The sequence below is a fragment of the Balaenoptera physalus genome (genome assembly GCF_965194825.1).
Source record: "Balaenoptera physalus genome assembly, chromosome: 1".
In the NCBI taxonomy this organism is placed as follows: Eukaryota; Metazoa; Chordata; class Mammalia; order Artiodactyla; family Balaenopteridae; genus Balaenoptera; species Balaenoptera physalus.
The window spans coordinates 170,290,335-170,312,884 of record NC_138882.1 but is presented as its reverse complement, the minus strand read 5'-3'; the positions used below and the strand labels follow the sequence as shown (position 1 = coordinate 170,312,884).

General features: G+C 46.9%; 2 protein-coding genes across 11 annotated transcripts in view; one reads left to right on the top strand and one right to left on the bottom strand.

Annotated features, from left to right (window-relative positions):
* The window catches only part of S100PBP (S100P binding protein), a 30,485-nt gene extending 19,441 nt beyond the window's left edge, over window positions 1–11,044 (top strand). For 6 of the 8 annotated variants that reach the window (XM_082411670.1, XM_082411663.1, XM_082411667.1 and 3 more), the window contains 2 exons: window positions 6,138–6,225; window positions 8,442–11,044. In XM_082411670.1, coding sequence (XP_082267796.1) covers window positions 6,138–6,225; window positions 8,442–8,583 — 230 coding nt within the window. In that variant the 3' untranslated portion in view covers window positions 8,584–11,044. The remainder of the gene's footprint in view (window positions 1–6,137; window positions 6,226–8,441) is intronic. The other 2 variants (XR_014250471.1, XM_082411668.1) reach the window with 2 other exon arrangements.
* Window positions 11,045–15,240: 4,196 nt separating this feature from the next.
* Window positions 15,241–21,827, bottom strand: FNDC5 (fibronectin type III domain containing 5). Of its 3 annotated transcripts, none has more exons than XM_082411870.1 (6): window positions 21,604–21,827; window positions 19,911–20,026; window positions 19,208–19,373; window positions 18,758–18,847; window positions 16,541–16,674; window positions 15,241–15,632 (listed from the first exon to the last, which is right to left on the bottom strand). In XM_082411870.1, the coding sequence occupies exons 1-6, from the start codon at window positions 21,770–21,772 to the stop codon at window positions 15,594–15,596; spliced, it is 714 nt and encodes a 237-aa protein (XP_082267996.1). In that variant the 5' UTR covers window positions 21,773–21,827; the 3' UTR covers window positions 15,241–15,593. The 3 variants fall into 3 exon arrangements, with proteins under 3 accessions (XP_082267996.1, XP_082267994.1, XP_082267995.1); XM_082411868.1 differs by having other exon boundaries at window positions 19,208–19,406; window positions 21,604–21,823; XM_082411869.1 differs by having other exon boundaries at window positions 15,241–16,182; window positions 19,208–19,406; window positions 21,604–21,821.
* Window positions 21,828–22,550: the final 723 nt, after the last annotated feature.

The following is a 22,550-nucleotide window of genomic DNA, read 5'->3' as shown; positions in this document are numbered from 1 at the left end:
GCAAATTCTCAACCACTGCGCCACCAGGGAAGCCCCTACTACTTGTTTTCTGTTTGTCTATATGTTCGTTGTTTCTTCTTTCATCTTTTCCTGTGTTTTTTTTTGATTTGGTTTTTTTGTGTTTGTTTTTTGAGTATTTTTTAGTATTCCGTTTTATCTCCATGCTTGACTTATTACCTATACATCTTTGTTTTATTTTCAGTGGTTGTTCTAGGGTAGTAGTTCTCACAGTTTCTGGTCTCAGGACTTGTTTACACTCTTACAGATTATTCATACTCTTAAAAATTGAGGACCCCAAAATGTTTTTGTTTGTTTGCGTTGTATCTATCTATCTATACGCAACCATATTAAAAGTTATAACTGGTAAATTGTTAAAATATTTATTAATATATTTTAAGATAATTCATTGCATGTTAACATAATGTTTTTATTAAAAATAACTATAATTTTCAAAACAAAACCAAAATTTTAGGGAGAAGGATGCATTGATTTACATTTTTGCAAATTTCTTTTAACATCTGGCTTAATAGAAAACTACCAGGTTCTCATGTGGTTCTGCGTTCTGTATCATGTTGTGTAGCCTCTTGAAAACTCCCCAGTACACTTTTGAGAGATTGCAAGTAGTAAAAACAAATAACATCTTAGTGCTGTTATGAAAATAATTTTGATTTTGTGAAGCCTCAGAAGGGTGTTGAGGACTCCCACGGATCCTGGGACATACTTTGAGAACTGTTGCTCTATAGTTTACAATACAGATCTTTAACTTTAATCAGTCTACCTTCAAATAATATACCACTTAACATATACTGTAAGGCCCTAACAATAGTACTCTTCCAAATCTCCATTTTTTGTTACTGTTTTTATACATATTATATATACATATATTATAAACTCTTCAATACATTATTGCTTTTACTTTATTTTTTTGTTTTTAAAAAATATTTATTTATTTATTTTGGCTGCTCTGGGTCTTAGTTGTGGCATGTGGGATCTTCACTGCGGCATGCAGACTCTTAGTTGCGGCATGCATGTGGAATCTAGTTCCCTGACCAGGGATCGAACCCGGGCCCCCTGCATTGGGGGTGCAGAGCCTTACCCACTGGAACACCAGGGCAGTCCCTGATTATTGCTTTTACTTTAAACAGTTATCTTTTAAAGACACTTTTTAAATGAGAAAAGGGCTTTTGTATTTACTCACATATTTACCATTTCCAGTGCTCTTGATTCCTTCTCATATTTTCTTTTTTTCCTGATGAACTCCTTTTAGTGTCTTATAGTGCAGGTCTGCTGTTGTGAAGTCTCTGCTTTTGTTTACTTATTTTATATTTGTTTTGCCTTCATTAAAAAAAAACTTTTTATTTTGAAAAATTATAAACTCATAGACTCATAAGAAGTTTTGAGTCTCACCTCAATTGTTTCCCTTCCCTTAGGGATTACAGTTCTGAGCAGTCTGAATACAGTTGTTTCATACATTTTGCCCAGTCTGTAGTTGCTTACAGTGGAGGTATGCCCATTCATTATGATTAGAAGTGGAAGTCTGCTTTGATTTTTACTGAAGACCATAAGCAGCAGTGGTTATGTAAATTCTGTTTCTACATTTGCCATTACTGTTGAGAACATTCATACATTGTTCAGTATCCCCTATACAATACAACACTGCAGAAATGAGTTATATAATAATTCCTGTTTCTTTCTTTTGTTTTTTGCCTTATATGCATGGAAAAAATCAGTCAAGATTTGTACTAGATCATCACACTTTTGTTGGCCTGGATGTTTGCATTCTGGCTTTCTACTTAATCTTTTTTTCCTTTTTTTTTTTTTTGGCCACACTGTGTGACTTGTGGGATGTGGGATCTTAGTTCCCCGACCAGGCATTGAACCTGGCCCATCAGCAGTGAGAGCATGGAGACCTAACCACTGGACCGCCAGGGAATTCCCTATTCCTATTTTATTAATCTTTTTGTAAAAGCAGTAGCCTATACCCCTGTAGCACATTTTTTTTTCTTTCCTTCCCTCTTCATTCCCTCCCCTGTATTAGGTAATTTTTTGATTGCATTGAATAAAGACATTGTGATTGCCTTTAAGTAACTGAGTTTAAGGATTTACAGGAAAAGATGAAGATTAGAGGCTCAACAACATAGCTCGGCCTCATAATAAAAAGAATCAACCATAGAGCCAGGCCCCCTCAGAAATGGATGCCTTTGTTCCCTTTTCAATAGGTTTTCCATGCTGAGTTAGTGATTCTGGCACTTCTAATCTTATCTATCTCTGTGACTAGTGCTTCTGCTGCTCTCTATCTATCTCTGTGACTAGTGCTTCTGCTACTCTCTGTTAGCTATCTCAAGTGTCTGTCCTCTCCTAGAGCCCTGCCTCTGTGTGCTGTTCTCTCTCTTGTTCTCATTATTAAAGCTCACATTCACATTCCAAGGGAGAGTATCTGATTGATTCACTTAATGACCTATTGGTGCCAGGCCAGGTGCCAGATCTTAGGTCATTAGCCAGCAGAGAGAGTCTCTGTTCTTGGTCATGTGGTACAAAGTATGGTGATGTGTAAGACCTGTCAGAAGGGCCATTGGCATAGCAAGCATTCAGCGTTATCATTACTCCTCCTTTGTAACAATTGACTTACTTTTAACCTATTAAGGATAGTTACTAGACTGGATTTTTCCCCAAATCAGTCAGCTGCATATTTATAGATTGTTTCGGTGAACCGCTGATCTCATCTCTGAAATGTTGAGGTTTTTTCCTCCTAATTTCATTCTTAGATGAATTTCATTCTTAGCCACAAAACAAAGGACAGTCTTTACCACCTTTTAGCCACAACTTAAAATAAACCCATGGTACTGATTGTTGGTCCAAGAAAGCCCATCTGTTGGAAACTATGAAAAGAGAAAATTTAAATGTTTCTATTCTTGTTAGCATCTCTAAATTTGGAGGAAGAAGAGATTGAAGCTATGAGCTGAAATAAGGTTTTTGGATTAATAGCCCCACATGGATTTGAATCCTGGCTTTCCCATTTACTAGATGATAGATGAGTATCTTTTCTAAGCTTCAGTTTATTCATGAATAAAATGGAGATAATGGTATTTGCCTCATGTGGTTGTTAGGATTAAGTGATAGGATACATGCAAAGCAGTTAGCAGAGTGCCTGGCACATAATAAATGCTTGATAAATATTAGCTCCCATTATCTCTAGATCAATAACCCTTATTAATAATAAAGGTTACCCTGGTATATCAGTAAGTTCTTAGTGCTAATGAAAACTAACATTTCTTGGTACATAAGCCGAGACAATAATTATTGAGCCTTTGTTTACTCAGTGTTGTGCTGAGGTACCAACTGGGTATACAAGACATATTGCAATATGATTCTTGCTTTCTAATCCCCACAGTGAAATGTCAGTCCTAGAAAATTTTTCAGGAAACTCAACCCTATGATGGTATTCTGTTATTGGAATTTGGGCTCTGTCACTAGCTGTGTGACCTTGGACCAGTTACTTCTCTGTGCCTCTTCATCTGTAAATTGGAGGAAATACCTTGTAGGATTATTGTAAGGAATAAATATGTTCATATATGTAAAGCACATAGGATACTGCCTGAAACATGGTAAATGCTATATGTAACTTGCTGCTGCTAGATTATTGACGCCTAGCAGTTGAATACTTGAAGCCTCATTGGGCCTAATCGATCAGTCTTTTTCTTCTTTTAGTTTACACTGAATAGGTTTCTTTGTAGGAGGTTTATAGGTATATCTTTAGTCTCCATCGTCAGGACAGTTTTATAGAGTCTACATGGTAAGAGGTGAGTGAGCTGAAGGACATGGTCTGCAGATAATCTTGTCCCATTTGAGACTGGACACCAGACTTTCCATATCTTGCCAGCCCTCCTTTGGTGATGCTTTGGCAGGAAAAATGTATCTTGAAATTCTTGCAAAGCTGATCTCCTCACCATTGAAATGTCCTTTTTGTGGGGGCTAGAGGGAGGGGGATGCTAGTGATATGAAAGTATGGTAAAGGAAAAGCAATTTGAGTAGAGACCTTTGATTTTAGCTTAACAAATCAAACAGGCAAGGGATTTTCTAATCAAAAGCTACTTCTCTCTTAAAGGGAAGACTCATTTCTGATTTGTATTTCCTTCTCAAGAAGTGAGATTAATATGTTTTATTTCCATATTAGTGAGATTGAACATCTTTTCATTACGTTTATTGATTACTTGTATTAGTTTTGAGAATTACCTATTCATGTCCTTGACCTCTTTTGTTTTATTTGTTTGATGAGGAGACTTATCTTTGCAGAATAAGGACAGTAAACCCTTGCAAATACGTTTCAGGTACATTATTCATTTTGTCAGTTGTCTTCTTTTACCCTTGGTTGTGCTTTTTTATTTTAACTGCATAGAAACTTTTAATGTAATGAATCTATAAATTTTGCTGAAAAGTATCATCTCATTATGGTTAGAGAATTTCTGCTGAGTGTTATAAAGCATTTCATAGTTTATATGTAGACTGATCCATTTAATAAGCATTTTTTCCTTATAAATAGGTGATTGATTGTCACAGGCTTTGAAGAGTCTTTGCAAGCTAACATAGTCCCGAGGCTGTAACACCATAATAATAATAGCTACCATTTACTGCACACTGCCTGAGTGCCAGAAGATATGCTAGGTCTTTTATGTACCCTGATATTTAAGTTCAAGCAAAATATTATTATTGTCCACATTTCATAGATAAGTAAAGAGGAATGATTTACCCAGGGTCACAGAGCTAGTTAATGGCTGGATTGGAATTTTAACTCAAGTCTGCCTAAACTCCAAAGTATATACTTTTTCTACAGAGTTGAGCTTCTTGAGGCTTCAAATAAATTAAACTGGTCCTAAAAGTTAAGTTAAATATCTTTTACCAGAACATGAAAAGATGGTCTGTCGCCTAGTTTGACAGCTCTTGGTTCCTGAGAGCAGAGTAGATACGATAATGAGAAGTATGTAAACCAGCTGAAAGAAAGGTCTCCACTGTCTAGGGCAGTGGTTTTCAAAATGTGGTTCCCAGACCAGCAGCAGCAGTAGCATCACTTGGGCATTTGTTACAAAGGCAAATTCTCATGTCCCACTCCAGACCTACAGAATCAGAAACTGGGGTTGGGGCCCAGCAACCTGTTTTATACTTGCAGCTGATTATGATGCATGTTAAAATTTGAGAGCCACTGGTCTAGGGGAATTATTCTCTCTAACCATAAGTTTTGGTTTTGTGAGCTTCAGCCTAAGTCTCAGCCCTTAAGTGCAAAATAAGCATTATCAAATAGTGGCAAAAGCATGGTATCTAACAAGAGCCAGTTTTGAGTCCAGTTTAATAATCGTTTAAGGCAAGTTCACCTCCCTGAGCCATAGTTTCCCATCTCTAAAATGATGTTAATAAAAATCTATCTCCATACAAGATACTTTTTCAGAATTAGTAAGATAACATGTAAAGTGCCTAGCACCTTGCCTGGCTCCCGGGTGTTTGAAAAATTGCCTCCAGTTATTTTTCTTGTTAAGCAAAAAGCCCCTACCCGCCTTCTATTCTCAACTTCTCTTGTTTCTTGAATGTATTTTGCTGTCTTGTGTCTCTGGGCCTTTATATTAGCTATTTCTACTGGATACCCCTACCTCCCACTCCTCCCACTAACGTCTATATATCCTTTAGATCCCTGCTTATAATTTACTTCCCCTGGAGGGGACTTTCCCTAACCCCCACTCCCCAGTCTCTGTACTCCTAGCAGCATGTATTTCTCCTGTCACTACACTTATCAAAGTTTTTGGAATTGCCCGTCTTCTGTATAAACTTCACTGGGCAGGTCCAGTGTCTTGTCTGTACCATATTCTAGGACCCAGTGAAGTTTCTTACACATTATAGGAGCTAATAAATTAATGTTGAGTGAATGAATGGTGGCTGTCATTATTGCTGCTTCTTCATCATCATATCATCCAAGAGCAAGCTCCCTTCTCTGGCTTATAGTTTTTGTGCTGACTGCTTGTGATAATCATAAATAGATAGTATTAGGACCAGTGCCTGTTTTCTCTTTCCCTGAAAGCACATGTTTTGACCTAGGCTGACATGGTAGTTCACTGAGCTGCTTCCTAACCACTGATCTCTCTGTATCACAGGTACCTTGGGGGAGCTATGTGCCTTGATGGGTCAAGTTCATCACATGCAGAACCCAAAATGGCAGCATCCTTCGGACCTCACCAGGCGGTGAGTGGGTATTTAGAAGAAGGAAGAAAAGGGTAGAATTTTGCTACAGGAGAAATTTGGTAGAGCTTTGGTAGGGCTGTAATTGTTGTTTAATTCCAGAGGTAGAAAAAGAAGTGATATAGTATAATAGAATAAGAATTGGACTGAAATTCAGGAAACCTGGGTTCTAATACTGGCTTTGCACTTTTTAACTAGCTATGTGATTTTGATCAAATCACTTCACTTCTCTGGTCCTCACAACAGTAAAATTAAGATATTGGACTAATTGATGTCAAAGAGCCTTTCTAGTCCTGAAATCTTCTGGTTTCTTGATGCAGTGTGGTTTTACAGATTTATTCAGTTACTTGATCCAATTATTCAGAAACCTTGGAGTCATCTGTGATTCCTTTCTCTCTTACTCCACAGTCAGTGCATTAGCAAATTCTATAAGCTCTACGTATAATATATCCCAAACCTGATCATTTCTCAATCATTTTCACTTGGATTGTTGCAAGTCTCCTAAATGGTCTCCCTACTTCTGCTCTTGCCTGTCTACTGTTCTCAACTCAAGCAGCCAGAGAAATTCTTTTAAAGCATAAGTCAGATTCTCTTCTTTGCACAGAGTTTTCCAGTGGCTTCCCATCTCCATGATCACAAGTGCCTATATGTTTTGGTCTAGGCTGACTTGGTTAGCTCACCACCCTCATCTCCTCTACTATTCACCTTGCTCACTCTGCTCTAGTCACACTGGATTCCTTGCTATTCCTGTTTTTCATACTATTTAGTTTATTTATTTATTTATTTTTGGCTGCATTGGGTCTTCGTTGCTGTGCGCGGGCTTTCTCTAGTTGCGGCGAGCAGGGGCTACTCTTCATTGTGGTGCTTGGGCTTCTCATTGTGGTGGCTTCTCTTGTCGTGGTGCACGGGCTCTAGGCGCACAGGCTTCAGTAGTTGTGGCACACGGGCTCTAGAGCGCAGGCTCAATAGTTGTGGTGCACGGGCTTAGTTGCACCGCAGCATGTGGGATCTTCCCGGACCAGGGATCGAACCGGTGTCCCCTGCATTGGCAGGTGGATTCTTAACCACTGCGCCACCAGGGAAGTCTCTCCTTGCTATTTTTCAAGTATGTCAGACGTGCTCCCACATCAGGGCCTTTAAACTTAGTGTTTTCTCTATAGTTGCCAAAATGACAGCAGTACTCGGAAAGGCAGTGTTGTGTAATAGTTATTAAATTCTGCAGTCAGATGTGAATTCAAATCCAGGCTCTTCTATTTACTCCACTCTATGACCTTGGGGAAGTAATATTTTACCTGAGGCTTAGTTTCCTATCCTGTATAAGGAGTTAATGAGAGTACTTTTCTGGTAGGATTGTCATTAGGATTAAATGGTGTGAGATGTTTAAAGAATTCAGCAAGTATTTGCATATAGGGCTAGATAAACACCAGGTACTGTTAAAATTATTTTCAACCTGGGCTATTCCCCATAATCACCTATGGAGATGTCTAAAAATGCAGATGTCCAGGGCTTGACTCAAGGGATTCTAAGTTATTAAGTTTAAGGGTGGAGAGAGGGGCCAAGAGTCTATATCTTTCAATTAAAGCTTCCCAGGTGGTTATTAGGACCAGCTGGAGTTGATAATGGGATGAAATTATCTCAGAGGGTCCTGTTCAGAACCCCAGCCCAGTACACGACTAAAGGAAGCTCTCAAGAAACTTTGAGTCTGTTCAGTTTCTAAACTCACAGTGTGATTCTCGTGATGCTTACCTTCTCTGGGAATTTTATTCTAATTTTAACTGCTGTGTCCTGAGCAACCTTGAGCTGTGTCAGACAGTGAAGTCCTGTTGGAGGTACAGGTCTGATGCAAGCAATAAAATATAGATCCTGTTCTAAATGTTTCCAGAGGGAGAAAATGGGTTTTTCCTGCTTAAACATTATTATACATTATACATTGGGTTTTCTTAGAACATTCGTGTATATGGACCATATCACCATAATACCTGTATGGGAATTAGGTGGCTTTGGAAATTGGAAGGAAATAGAACTTATAATGTGACTTTCATATAAGGAAAATAATATAAAATTTCTAAAATTATGAGAATCAAAATATAAAATGAATATCCAATTTCCAAAAGTAACAATATTCTTTAAATAGTTTTCTTGGCCTTTTTTGTATACAAATAACCATTCCAGCTGAAACCCTCATCTATTCTCTTTTTATTTTCCCTCTCTGCTGATAGAAACTACGCCCGGTTCCGACAGAAATCTCTGCAAAGATACAGTCTGACTCAGTGGGTTGACCAGAACATGCGAAGCCACCATCGGTTCCAGCGTCTACCAGATTTCCCGTACAGTCCATTTGTCTCCTCCCATCAGCAGTGAAGGTCCCTATCCAGGGTCCTGTCCAGAGCAGCATCTCATCTTCTGCTGTTTTGTGCTTTGTAGATTTTGAAATTTATTTTTCACAACATTTTAATTTAAAGAACTTGTCACCTTTTGGAAATGCCCATTGCTGACTTGAAATTTTTTGTATAAGGTCCTTCCTGTTTATGTGTGTGTATGCATTTAAACAGTGTTGAGTTGATATAGTTTTAATTTTTTAATTTAAATTGAAGGTGGCTGCCACCTGAAAGCCAGCATTAAGTCAAAACACCCACCTCTGTGCAGAGGTGAAGTCTACTTCTGGTGCCCAAAAGAAATCATCTTTTAATCTCCTATGAGGAAGAGATTCTTTATCAGGCTGCAAGCCAGTGTTAATTATTGCTGATGACTTATAAATGGATACAAGTCACTTTTAACAACCCCTCTTACTTTTTTTATTTGAATCTCCGAATACCTGTCAGTATTTTAAAGTTGGTAATCCAGGACATCTGAAGTAGTTGAAAGGACAAATTAGAAGTGTAAATCTTCTCTTCTTTTTGTACCTACTAGCTGCCTTTATTTTTTGGCTTTTTTTTCATTCTTCATTAAATTTATTTTGCACAATAGTGTTTACAAATCTTGTACATCTTAACTCTAACAGAAGACTGGTGACTAACAACCCCTGTTGATTTGTGATCTTGTGACTGTTTGCCTTTTCTGCCTTTCTTCAAGGATATTCCTTCTTTTTTCCCCAGTGACCTTAGGGCTCTACCGGCATATTCCTGTATCCTGTTAGACATAGGTATGCCTCTTAAGAACAGCCTTACTGCTCTCTTTATTGAAGAGCCACCCACCCAGAGTCTTGACTCTAGGACAGGCCAGAAAGCAGTGCTATTGAGAGGTGTCAGTTGGTCTTCAGTTTCATCTGCTGAACTCCAATTCAAGTATGATTTGACGTGTTAGTGAGCTTCCATCCTGTGGGAGAGACTTTGGAGAAGCCGTCTTTTGTCTCCATTATTAGTTAATAAGAGGTGCCTTTTGATCCAGGATGTTACCATCTCCTTACTTGGTCAAACCTCTGATGTACAGTTTTACAGAACTACTAAAGTGAATCTAAAATAGTTTTGATTAAGCCTGTGCACAAAGCATTACCTGATCTTAAGGGTAATGCTATGTGCAGCTATCTTAATGGGTGTCTTAGGAGTTTGTTATTCTCTTTACAAACAGCTCTAGACATCTCTTAGGAGATTTTGCAGTCTGGCATTTGTGCTGTTGTTGTTCACTCTGTGTGAAGGTTGTACCTAGTTGCTATAGCACAGCCTGTGATACTGGGCTCACTGCCTCTGTCTGGTTTTGTTGTTCCATCAGCCCCATCTTTGTATGCGAGTAACCCATCTTAAACATCCTACCCTGCTCTAGAAACTGACTTGGGAGAAACTTGGTCATAGTTACCAGTAAACTTAGATGGACGTCCCTAAGTGTTAACTATTTCTATCCAGTCAAGGATTCTCTTTTCCTTCGACATTTGGTTTAGAGTCTGGGACCAAAATGCAATGGAGAAGTTCTGTTCAAAGGCAAGAGTCAAAATCTGTTATTTCAGTTGGCATTTCCTATATCAGTCACTTCTCCAGGTTTCCGTAAATTAGCTTGATGGAGTGGGACAAACATCCACCTTTGGAACTATAGCATAGTTAGAATTAATTGTCGCTAGAATAATTAGCATTGCAGTTGTCTTGTTCCCCACAGATAACCAAGGAGTAAAGGGACAGCCTTGTGCTTAGGCAAAAGTCTAAGACTCATGCTCCTGCCTCCCTGGTACAGGAGGGTTTAAGACTGATGTGTAATGGGAGCATCGCCTTTGCCAAATCAAATGAGTGACGGGTTAACGAGAAAATGTGACAATCACATTTCCTCTTTGCTCAAATAATTCTGTTTTTCAAGCTTTAGCAGCTTAATTAAATCTGTTGGACTGGGGGAGGAGAGAACTGTTCCCTAGCGGTTAACATGGTATTCTTTAAGAAGAAAAACAAAGCCAAAGAAAACTCATTATCAGGCATGTTCGCCTTAAAGATGGTAGTGGGTAGAATCTGGAGTTTTAATCTGTTTTTAAAAGCTACATATCTCACATTTGGTGTTGGCCTCTAAGTCTAATTTTCATGTAGAATTCTTGCCGTGTTGTTTTATTTACATAAGGGTTGTGTGCATTTAACTGCCTACCTAGCTTTCTTTATCTGTGATGACATTCTCGCCACGGGGGTCTTGACAATGCAGAGTAGGAATGGGCTGTTTACATAGTTTACTTGTAAGTAAAGAGCCTGAAATAACCGTAGTTTTGCATCTAATGCAGACCCCAATTTACTTTGGTTGTTGTCAGGATCAATTATGAAACTGAAGTTTGGTGCCTCCTCTGTCATGTTTTTCCCCTTGTAGCAGTTGTGTTTAATGTCATTACAAGGAAATAAAAGTTCTTGTCGGTGGCTTATGTACCGTGGCCGTCTATTGCGGCCTCTGAAGGAGGGTTCCTTCCTTCTTTGTGCAGGTAGGTTAGTGGGGTGTGGGAGGGGCGGCAGTTAGTAGAATGTGGTACCGGGGAGGCGAGGGTGTGTGCTCCCTGTTCTTTTGAGGGTAAATTACAGTGTTAAGAAAGGCGTTCCAGCAGTTAAGAAATGTTGAAATTGATTGGGATTTGCAGCTACATATAGTGCACATCAGGAGCGTGACATAGGGAGAGCCTTAAATATCACTGTGCTGCTTTTTTTGCAGAGGGGGAAAATGGCTCAGCCCCATCACACAGGCATTGCCTCGCATTCCTTCCTGTGGCTGATGGTTGACCCCTGTGTCTCTCTGCTTCTCCAGAGCCAGCACTGATAAGGAAGAAACTGAGCTACCTGGGGCATTCTCCCTTTGAAAGGGATGTGAGAAACCAGAATTGATAGTTGTTCTTAACCCAACTTCTCCAGAAATTGTTCCTAGAACCTGGGGTGAAGGTTGGATAAGTGTGGGTAGATGTGGGAGACAGCGTTCCTTAGATCCCTTTCGTGAACCTAAGCTTCTTAGACTTACCCCAGGAGCAAAGATGAAAAGGAAGGCAGTAAGAGCTTGTCACCTGTATTAGCCAGTGCTTTACAGTCTACAGACGTTAAGTAGCAACATATTTGGATAGGCTTCTCTGTCCTGCTGTCCTGTAAGTTTTTAACATGTAGCCTACAGGTGAAAGCCTCAATATAAATTTTCTAAATGCTCAGCTGTTTAATATTCTTGTCTGAATCCGAGGTCTCTTGACCTATACATACACATATCCATTTTGTCCTCTCAGGTGTAGGTGTTCCTTTGTCCAGTAATTGCTTATTTCCTTTTTAGCAATGTGTTATTGTAGGCCTCAAAGGTTTCAGAGACCAGGCTGGATTCTCTGAGCTGGTGGTGTCCTTTACCCTCAGTTCGTTTTATGTTGTGGAGAAGTGAGGAGGAGGAGAAATGGACCTTCTCTAAAAGCTTATTCTCTTACCAGCCTGTTGTGAACTTTTACAGGAAGAAAAAGTCCCAACCACCTAAAACTAGAAAGCAGAGTTTCCTGCTTTTCTGAGAGAAAACAATTATTCCTAAGCTGTTTCTAGGGTATGCTTGTTTTGTAGGCCAGAGCACCTGTCAGGAAAAAAATGTCCACTTGTCACAGGAAGTATCAGCTGGCCAACGGTGGAATTCCTTAACTAAAAGCTCCCGCCCTGTCACTCCTCCCCACCTGTCCTCCCCCTATGACAACTGGAACATGCCACAGACAGAAAAATCTGACCCTCCCAGCACCCATTGGGAAGCGGTGGAATGTAATCTTTTGGACAACCTTTAAAGCCATCTAGTCCTGAAATGCTGTATCACTAAGGAATTATTTGTATACAAAGATCTCCTTCAATTCAGCTTCAAATAACATTTGAGGGTTTGGGAGTATTGTACCGATGGAGCTTGGGGGGTGGGGTGTCCCATTTACAAAAGCATTTTGTTCTTGGAGGCTACTTTTTAAAAGCAAAATCCAAAATCTGTCAAATAGGTTTAAAGAGGGTGAGAAAGTAGAAGTCTGAAACATTACATGACTGGGGTGGTGAGATGTTAAATATTTCTGTAAAGGGTTGAACTAGAGATCATAAAAGTGGGTTCGAAAGGAGGCCCACGCTGAAAAGCTGGGGTTGAGGGGACTGGACTGGAGAGAGCAAAGACTCCTGCCTCATAGAAACACCAGTCCTCCTTCCTTTCCGTAGACCCCAGGGTCTCCCTCCTGTCCCATAAGGGAAGCCCTTTGGCTCCTACTCTAGGTGGTGGGTGGGGTCTGGGAATCCTCTGTTCTTACCCCTTGGTTTTTGACAGATAAGGAGTCCAGGACCCCATCAGAGAAGTAACTGGCCTGAGGGTCTCCTGCCTCAGTCCAGCGTACCTCCCACAGACCTGCTGTGGTCTTGCAGGGCGGGTCTCTCAGTCTCAGACAACTTGCCTGGGCCCTTCCCAAGCTGTGGGGAATCTGCAGATCTAAGTGAGGGGTGAAGAAAGGACCACAGCCCAAGTCACAGCCGTAGGCTTCCACTGTGTCACTACAGTTGATTCAGGAAGAGCTCAGTTGTTGTAGAACTTGGGGGTTTAGGGAGGTGATTAAAGGGAATGGAGTTTAGTGAGGCGTGTTGTTCACTCCACTCCCCTCCTACCCTAAGATGATGTGCTACAGGCACAGATAAGGTAAAGACAGCAAACTCCCATTAGTGGCACTCCCTGGACCCCACTGACAGCTGTCTATACCTGATGCTGACTTGGAGTTTCTCCATCATCTGGCACTAGACAGGCACAGAGGGCCTGGGAAGTACCGCTGTGAGGTCTGGCTGGCAGTTCTGTGTGCTAATCGATTACCTACTCTCCCACCCAGCCTGTAAGACCTGCTCCCCTCTGCTCTCAGAACCTTCCAGAACAGCCTACCCTAAGCCCCACTCACCTGACATTTCCTAAGCTCCTCCGGGCTCTGGACAGAAATGTCAAGGTGCCCCATTTACTGGTTTTCTCATTGGCTAATGGCATCATTCCTCTACCTTTCAGCCTGCTGCGGGATCAGAACGATGTTCCTTTAACATCCCCGAACAGCATGCTGTGAATCCTGAGCTGCAGCAAGCAGCTTCTGCAGTCCCTTGTTACTTCCTCCTCACGCTGGGAGAAGCAGGACTGCATTCCCTTTGGCCAGGAAAAGCACCAACCCCATCCAGAGGGGAAAACCCTTTGTTTTAAAAACTGAGCTCCAGCCTGCATACCTATGCGGTGAGGCAGCCCAAGCTCAGTTTGGGGGGGGCGGGCCTCAGTAATGGGATGATAGAGCAACTATTTTCTCCTCCTACACGTGCACCCCCATCTGTTCGAGATTTCCCTTCCAACTCCAGCTTGGCTGGCAGGCTTGTCCCTAAGAAGCTGCAGGCCAAAATGGAGAGAACTGACTCCCTCCTCCACACGTCCTGATTTGCTGCCAACTGCCAGAAAAAGAGGGCAACACTTGGGCATTTACCAGAAGACAAGGATGTGCCTTTTCATTCGTCTTTTTATTTTACATTTAAAAAGTGGTTATTGCTCTAACTGGATCAGAGGTAAGGACCTCTCTCCTAAGGAGCCTTGGCCTTGCAGCCCCATTCAGCAGGGATGGAAGTCACAAGACAATGAGTGGAGCCTCATGCCCTCCCATGAGGAAGCCCTTAGTGTTGCTGACATCTGCCTTTCACCCTGTCTCTCCTCCCTCTCTGTGCTCCACACTCGGGCAAAGCAGAGTGGCAGCTGCCCCAGCCCCGAGAGCTCTTGTAGACCGCAAAGAAGGGGCGGTCACTGGGGAATGGCTTTCAGCTCTCTGGCTTGGGGGTCACTGCGCTTCTCATTCAGTTCAGCAGGTACTCACTGGGAGCCGACTGCGTGCCAGGCTTGTGCCAAGCGCAGTCGCCCCCACTCTCGTCCTCAGCCACGAATGGAAGACGCAGAGGTCCGTCTCTTCCCACGCAGGCATTCAGCAGCCGCGACTTGTCAGTCCTAGGGAAGGGTCTGCCTTCCTTAGCAAGCACCATTTGTTTTTTAAACCAGAAAGAGGCAGTGGAGGGAGAGACCTGTCACCTCACACCACTCAGGCTCTAGGAAAGGACATGAGGGCCCTGGGTAGCTTTCACGACCCCTGGATGAGATGGCAAGATATGGAGACCCCAGAGGTCAGGACTGCTCTGACTGTCCATGGTGAATGGCTTGGGCCCGCCTTCCAGCAGCATCCACCCCAGAGGGGGTGATTTAGCAGCCCCCAGGGTGTCCCATGTGGATGTACCTTTTCAGTTGTGCAAGCCAGCACTGTTGCAACTCCAAGAGACTTTTCCTAAAGAAATGGGGCCAGTACCTTCCAGGTCTCTTTCCCACTTTGTCTCCTTCAGACCCCAGACTGATGATCTTACAATCAAAATAAGGGCCAAAGAAGATAGAGGACACAGGCAACCAGCTCGGGGAATCCCTCTGCCCTCTGGAGTGAAGCCCTTCGGTTGTGTTTTCCAAAAGAGACAGAACAGATAACATCTTACACACTCGCAAAGTTGTGCATCGCGCCACAAACAAGTCCCTGATAGCTGGATCCAGCAAAGGCTTGATGGCAGCCAGGCCCCTGCCCGGCAGGCAGCCCCACAGCTTCCCTGAAAGACACAGCTTCTGTCAGTCTAGGTGCTTGTCATCTCCCAGGAGCTTTGTGCATTTTCTCAAAGAGGAAGCCAGTCCAGGAGAGGCAAGGAGGCAGAAAGAAGGCTGTGTCTCATGCAGCTTTGCCTTTTCCAGAACGGGGCCAGGCCTTTTAGTTTTGTGGCTTATTTTTTGCAGAGTTTGGGTTTGCAGTTCAGCCTTCTTCACCAGACTAGGATGGGGGGTGGGGCAGAGGGAGAACTGTGCAGCTAGCTGTGCCTCCCCCTCCATGGCAGTCCTCTTTCTCCCTGTGCCCATGGACCTGGGGACCAGCAGAGAAGAAAAATGAAATCCTTCTCCCTGCAGACAGGCAGTCATGCTTCGATGATGTTCACCGAGGGCTTGTTTGGAAACTGGGAGGAAAAAAAAATGAGAGAAGCAGCCAGGGCTAAATTGAACAGACTTCTTGCAAGGATGGAAACAGGGAGAAGACACCAGAAGGAAGGGAGCAGCAGGGTTGCAGCCTAAAAGCCAGGCTCTTGTCTCAGGTGGAAGGAAAGGAGGAGCCCTGCCTGGATGGCTTATCTCTCTGCCTCTCAAACCCAGCCTTCGGCTTCACTCAGCTGAATGGCCAGGACTGGGTCCTGGGCCCTAGCCGAGCATCCCGCTGGCTGGTTCTCTCACATCCTGCAGATCTGCCTCTGAGTGTAGCCTCAGCCACTGACATTGCTGAGGTGCTTCTGGAGATGGTGGATTAATAAGAGGCTTCAGGAGAGCGCCAGAGAGAAGCCAAGAGAGAGGACAGTAAGCCAGAGGGTGTAAGGAGATGGAGGAAGGAGGAAATGTAGAGAGAGCCAGATGTTTGTTTGTTGGATAATCATCGTCAGAACCATGAGATTCTCTTCCATTCTCTATGTCTCTCTTCTGAGCTGCTCAAAGCAAGCACTGAAAAGGTTTTCATATCTGTTTTACAGAAGAGGAAATGAAGGTACAAAGAGGTGAAGCACCTGCCCAAGGTCACACAGCACAGCAGGAGCATGAATGAGCCCAGAACCCCTACTCTTGCTGTCCCGCACCTACCAGGAGCTCTGCCCTCCCCACTCACTGCCCTCTTTTTAAACCCCTACTGGCTCCTGGCACCCTGCAAAAGGAGAGGATCCAAAATCAATTTGCAGTGTCCCCTGTGTCACACGGGCAGCGGCCAAGCTTGGCTCTGTCCAGCTGCAGCCATGCCAGGCCCCAAGCTGACCCCTTCTGCAGCCTGGGGACTACCAGGGTACCAGCCACGGGGCCCCTGCCCAGGCCCAGGTCTTGCCCTCACCTTGCTGCGGAGAAGGCCCCCGCTTTGGTGCTCTGGTGTGCTGGTTTCTGATGCACTCTTGGTTTTTTCCTTGTTATTATTGGGTTCATTGTCCTTGATAATGTCATACTGGCGGCAGAAGAGGGCGATGACGCCTGCAGGGGACAAGGGAGAGCAGTCAGAGGCCAGAGCCCCAGTCCTTGCCCCGCCACTTCATGCCCACTAGACCAGGCCGAGCTCCTGTGGGTACCGGGCTCCAGATGGCCTCTCACCGGCACTACTGCAAGAGGCTGCCTCTGGCCTCTGGCTCCTGTGTCCACCTGTCCCCTTCCCCACCAGCCCCTTCACTGCTGCTGGGCTGACCTTCCTACAACATGCTTCTGATCATGTCTCCTCCCTTCCCTTCGTTTAAACCTCAGAGGGCTCCCCTTTCCTTTAGGGCAAAGGGCAACAATATCATTCGTCTAGCGTGTGCCAGGCCCTGTGCTGGGCCCTGACAGTCCATCTCACTGAGCCCACATAGCTCTCTGAGAGCACTGGTTATTACTGTCCCCAGGCTACGAGGGAGGACAGCGATGAAGAGCTTAGATAACCCACTCAAGGTCACACGGTGGAGTGGGGGTGTGCACTCCAGGGCCTGTGCTCTCCTAAATGTTTATCGCTATCAAACTAATATTTTTTGAAAGTCCAATAGTGTTAAGGCAACCACCTCCAACTCTCGTAGGTGTTTTCCCCGTTTTTACCTCTATACTTGATTTACAGTGCTATTTCTTTTTTTGTCCGTGCCACACGGCCTGAGGGATCTTAGTTCCCTGACCAGGGACTGAACCCGGGCCACAGCAGTGAAAGCCCGGAATCCTAACCACTAGGCCACAGGGAACTCTATAGTGTTATTTCCTGATCTGTTTTAGAGATTATCTGTTGACGTCCCACCATGGCAGATAGAGCCTAACCACTCCCTCTACTTCCTTCCTCACCATCCTAGCAGAATTACATCACAATTTTGAGTTAATTCACTATTTTATATTGTTACAATGATGTGAATACTGTCTGTGCCAAGTCTAATAATGCACCATAAGCAAACCTCCCCTTTTGTACAATCCTTTGTTTTTCCTGCTTTTTTTTCCCAAGTGTCTGCTTTTCTTTGTGTCTACGGAACATATTTTTCCATATGCTTCTACAACAGAGCCTGTCCTCTCAACCACGATGCTCATATAACTTCGACATGGTGTTTAATTCCCTCAACAAGGACTCCAGTCCACTTGACAGCCTCAACATCCTTTACCCCTCACTTTCTATCTTCTCTCTTGGGTCGCAGCTGCACTGAGTCAGGCTGAGCTTAATTTCCTTCTTGAACACACCACGCCCAGAATACCCTTCCTTTTTTGGCTGCCTGGTGAACTCCTACTCATCCTTCAAAGCTCAATCCCCATTTACCTCCTCTCTGTGTTTTTCTTGATTTCTACTCCTGGCCCCAGAATTAATTCATTCCCCGTCCTCTGCTCCCATACATGGTGCTATTATAGCACTCATCACGTTGAATTATTGTTAAGTACGGGCCTGGCGTCTCCCAGACTGCTTTCCTTACAAGCACATGGCTCTTCTTAGTCACGACTGTAGCACTACTCTCTGGAATGGAGTGGCTGTTCAGTAAATTCTGGTTGAGTTGAGTACAAAGGTGATGGTCTTTATCCCCAGGGAGCTCACAGACAAGTGGGAAAAGAGAAAGACAGGAACCCAACTAACTTAGCTAAGAAGGGCTAAATTTAGAGAGGAGCACACGGGGTGCCGTGGGAGCATCGAGGCAGGAGGAACATTCTAATGGATGGGTTGGGGAGGTTTCACGCAGGCGGTCTCTGAGCTGTGTCAAGAAGGATGAGTGGGTTAAGAGGGTGTCCCAAGCCTGAGCTGCCCAGGCCTGAAGCACCTGGAGGCACAGCAACCCAGAAGAATACGGAGAGGCTGCTGCAGCCAGGGCTGGAAGGCCAGGGGCTTTGGCCACTCATTAGGGAGGGCAATCACTCACATAATCCTACAAGGCAGCTACCGAACTGCTATTTTTTTGGTGAGAGGTCAGTTAGAGAAGGGATCAGATCTGGCCCCCAGAGCAGAACTTAGGCTCCTAAGTCCTCTCACTGCCTCCAAGCCCCTCACCCTTCGTTTCTGTGAGTAAAGGGTCTGGTGAGGGTCCTCCACTTCCCCGAGGTGAAGTGAAGAAGCGCTTGGGGCCAGACTCACCGGCCCACATGAACAGGACCACGACGATGATCAGCACCTCGCCCGTCCGCAGCTGTTGGTTCCTCCCCATCTCCTTCATGGTCACCTCATCTGTGTGGAGAGAGACACTAGCTCCAGGACTCCCTGGGCCCCTGCCAGCCACATTTCTAGGGCCGAGCGCAAAATATTAAGGGCTTATTTCTACAGGTGCCCACACATCTAACAAAAAGAGATTCAAGAACATGCTGATGGCTACTTGGGTGGCAGCAACTGGACTTAATCCAGAGCTGAAAGTTTGTATCCCGTAGCTTGGAGGACCAGAGTGGACCTCCCTCTCTCAGGGGCTGCTTGGCTAGGCAGCAGGGGCTGGGGGAGGATGGAGGGCTCACGCTCTCCTCCAGCCGCCTGCCACGCTAGCCCTGACCGCCCCTCCCCGCACCCCATCCCTTGCTAACGGTGGCCCGGGCCTGCCTTTGTTCTTCGAGGCCATCTTCTCAGCCTCCCGTGGCGTCTTAAAGAGCACGGGCTCGCTCGCCGGACTCTGGCCCTGAATGGAGATGGCCTGCACGTGCACGATGTACTCGGTGTCCTCCTCCAGGTCCCAGAGCGCGCACGAGCGGGTGGTGGTGTTCACCTCCTGGATGAAGCGCAGCATCCGCACGTCCTTCTTCTGTGGAGCAAAAGCCGGGCCCCCCCAAAAAAAAAAAAAAAAAAAGCCGGGCCCCAGGTTTCAGTGCCCAGGCCCCGACCCCACGTCTGCCCACCTCTCCAGCAGTGATAAGGCCTCACCTGGCTACCATGCTAAACCCCGGACATCCACAATCTGACTCAAGCATCCCATCATCTCTGCAGGTAGGTATCGATATCTTCATTTTACAGGTAAGGAGACAGGCTCAGAGAAGTTAGGGAAGTTGCCCAAGGCCATACAACTAGCAAGAACTGGAGCAAGGTCCTAAACTCAGATCTGTTTAAGATCAAAATCATGCCCTTAATTCCCAGATTCCAACCAAAGGATTCCCTTCTGGGGCCTCCCTTCCCAGCCACGTGTGCAGCTTTCTGCCCATCTCTCTTGCTCCTCGTTCCTTTGTCCTTTCTCTTTCGGCACCCCTTCCTCCCCCATCCACCACTTCTCTCTTGATGTGTTTCTTCCCTCCCAGGGACCCTCAAGGGTTACCTGCTGAGAGATGGCAAATCCAATGACGACCTCATCCTCCAGGACGTCCCAGCTCACCACTGCAGAGTTGGCCTTGAGGTGCCTGACGGTGACATTCACTGGGGCCGAGGGGCTATCTGGGGGTGGGGAGGCACCTGAGCGTGAGCACCCCCTGTTGTGAGGCCCAGGCCCACGGTCTCGTCAGTATGACAAGATAACCTGGGGATGGCCATGAGATGGGAAGGAAGAAACCCAGGCCTTCCAGTGGGATTGGCACCTGGGTCTCAGTTCGTTAGTGGTTGAAGAGCCAGGCCTGAGAGGCCCCAGGCTCCTTGTAAACAGGGTGGGAATGCCTGCTGGCCACAACTGGCCCCACTAGGTTTCGAGCTAAAATTGATGAGCCCGGGCCAGGGCCAGGTCTAAAGGAGGAGGAATGAGAGGTGGGGAGACAGGCACGGGGGAGACATAGGTGGCCGGGCTGCAGGAGCTCCAGGTTAGTCTGGTGCAAAGCAATCAGAAGGCTCCCCAGTCCAGTGCTCTTTCTACAGAACTGCACTGTCAAGTGAGTGACCTTGAGGGAAGGAGAAAGACCCAGAGGTCGAGAAGAGCCTAGCTGGGTGAGCCCTGGGATGGGAGTGAGGCCCACGAAAAGAAGCCCCAGTACTGTGGAGACCCAGGCAGGATGAAGCCTGGGGAAAGGCCTCTTCTCCACACCCCGCCGGCCCCAAGAGGCAGGTGGGAAGGCAGCAGAGGAAGATGGGGTCACTCAGAGCACGGCCCCTCAGTGGAGTCAAGAGAAGAGGGTAGGGCCTCTTGGATGGGAGGAGAGGACAAAGGGGACCAGATGAGAGGAGAGTGATGAGGATGGTGGGGGTCAGGGAAGGAAGAACTTTCTAGGAGAGGGGCAGCAGACTCACACAGCTTCTGTATCCCCAAGAGGCAGGCACTTAAAGGGGAAGAAGACCTAAGCCTGAGCCTCACCCCTCACCTCATAGGTCTGGGGCCTGGGGAGACAAAGCCAGACATGGAGTCAGAGAGAGACAGAGGGACACAGACAGGGGCAGCAGACACAGAACCGGAGAACAGACAAGTGGGGTATCAGAGACAGACACAGGACGGAAGCAGGGAGACAGCACTGAGCAGCCAAGGAGAGATGGGTAGGAGGAGAGATGAGCAAGGTGGCAGCAGCCAGAAGGGACGAGGACAGGGCATCAGGAGGGGCAGGGTGAGGAGGAGGCCAGGCCCCAGGGGGCAGGCCAGACTCCAGGCTCGGGGTCCACCCCACCTGTCCCCGTGACCTCGGGTGCCAGCCCCCATCCCCCTCACACAGCGGGACCCCATCCTGCTCGACCTGCAGAGTTGGCCTGCAGGGCTTTGGGTCAAGGAGGGAGGCCCAAGGTGGGGGGACCGGTGTCCTCAGCTGCTCCCTGGGCCAGAGAAAGGAACTAGGGCTCCTGAGGAAAGGCCTGGGGTCAGGGCAATGGGATGAGGGGGTTGGGGAATCCCAAGACAGTGGATCCCAGAGCAGGGGTGGTGGGAAGGGGTTTGAGAGCTGGAGGTCGGGTCTGGGGGTCAAGCAAGCAGGAAAGGGGCTGGGGCTGGGGCGTGGGGCGAGGGGAGCAGTGAGCGGGCCTGAGACGGGGTCCCCAGGGAGCAGGCAAGGGACCCAAGGATGCCCGCCCGCGCCCCGCGCCCCGCGCCCGGACCCCCTTACCCGCCTGCACCAGCGCGAGGCAGACGCAGCCCAGCCACAGGCGGAGCGCGGCGCGGGGCGGCCCGGGGTGCATGGCGGCGGCTCCGGCGTGCGGCAGCCGCTCGCGCTGGCGCTCCGGCCCGCGGCCCGCCCGGCCCGGCCGCCCCGTGCCGCCCCGCGCCGCCTGCATGTCGGCTCCGCGGACAGCGACTCCCGCGCGGCGGCGGCGGCGGCGGCGGCGGCCTCGTCCACGTCGGGCGCCCGAGGGGCGGGGCGCCCCCGCTGCGGGGAGAGGCGCGGGGGCGGGGTGAGGGGCGGAGGGTGCCCCTTGCCGCCCCCTCGCCGCCCCCACCCCCGATGACCCGGTCCGCGGGGCTTCGCCGACCCGCTCTGCCACCCTCTCGCCTGTGCCGGAGCCCGAGCGGGGTTCTCCGTGCCCCACTGTGCTCAGCCCCAGCCTCGCACGCAGCCTCTCTCCCCGCCGCGCAGCCCTGACCCGGCCGCCACCGCTGCCCTTTCCCGAGGGAGAGGGAGGACAAGTGCCACGGAGACGCTCCTCTGGGCCCCCATCGCACCCGCCCCAAAGCTGAACTGCCCTCCCGCGCCTGGGGGTCCCCACCCCTCGCTCTGCCCCAGCCCCAGACCCGAGGCCTTGCAGGCTGGGGCAGGAGTGAGCAGAGGGGAGCAATCCTAGTAGGGATGGGGGTGACTCTAGAGTGCTCCGTAGGTGCTGGGGTGCAGACAGTAGGTGCTCAGCGTTTGCCGTGGGGCTGAGAAGAGAGTGCTCTGACTCACTGGAGGGCCTAGCTCTGTGACCCCAGGCCAGTCCTTCCCTTCTTGGGCCTCCATTTTTCCCTCCATAATGAGAGCAACAGCATCTGCTAGGTGCCAGCTGCGCGCTGGGGGCTTTACTTGCACCATGTCGACTGCTTCTCACTGCAACCTTGTAAGGGCCCGCTCTGTTGTCC

Coding starts and splice junctions, on each gene's coding strand:
- FNDC5 (XM_082411868.1), bottom strand. CDS start 21,772: ATGCAGGCGGCGCGGGGCGGCACGGGGCGGCCGGGCCGGGCGGGCCGC. Junction 20,027..21,603: donor CCTCGCGCTGGTGCAGGCGG/GTAAGGGGGTCC, acceptor CCCCACCCCCAG/ATAGCCCCTCGGCCCCAGTG. Junction 19,407..19,910: donor GATTTGCCATCTCTCAGCAG/GTAACCCTTGAG, acceptor TTTGCTCCACAG/AAGAAGGACGTGCGGATGCT.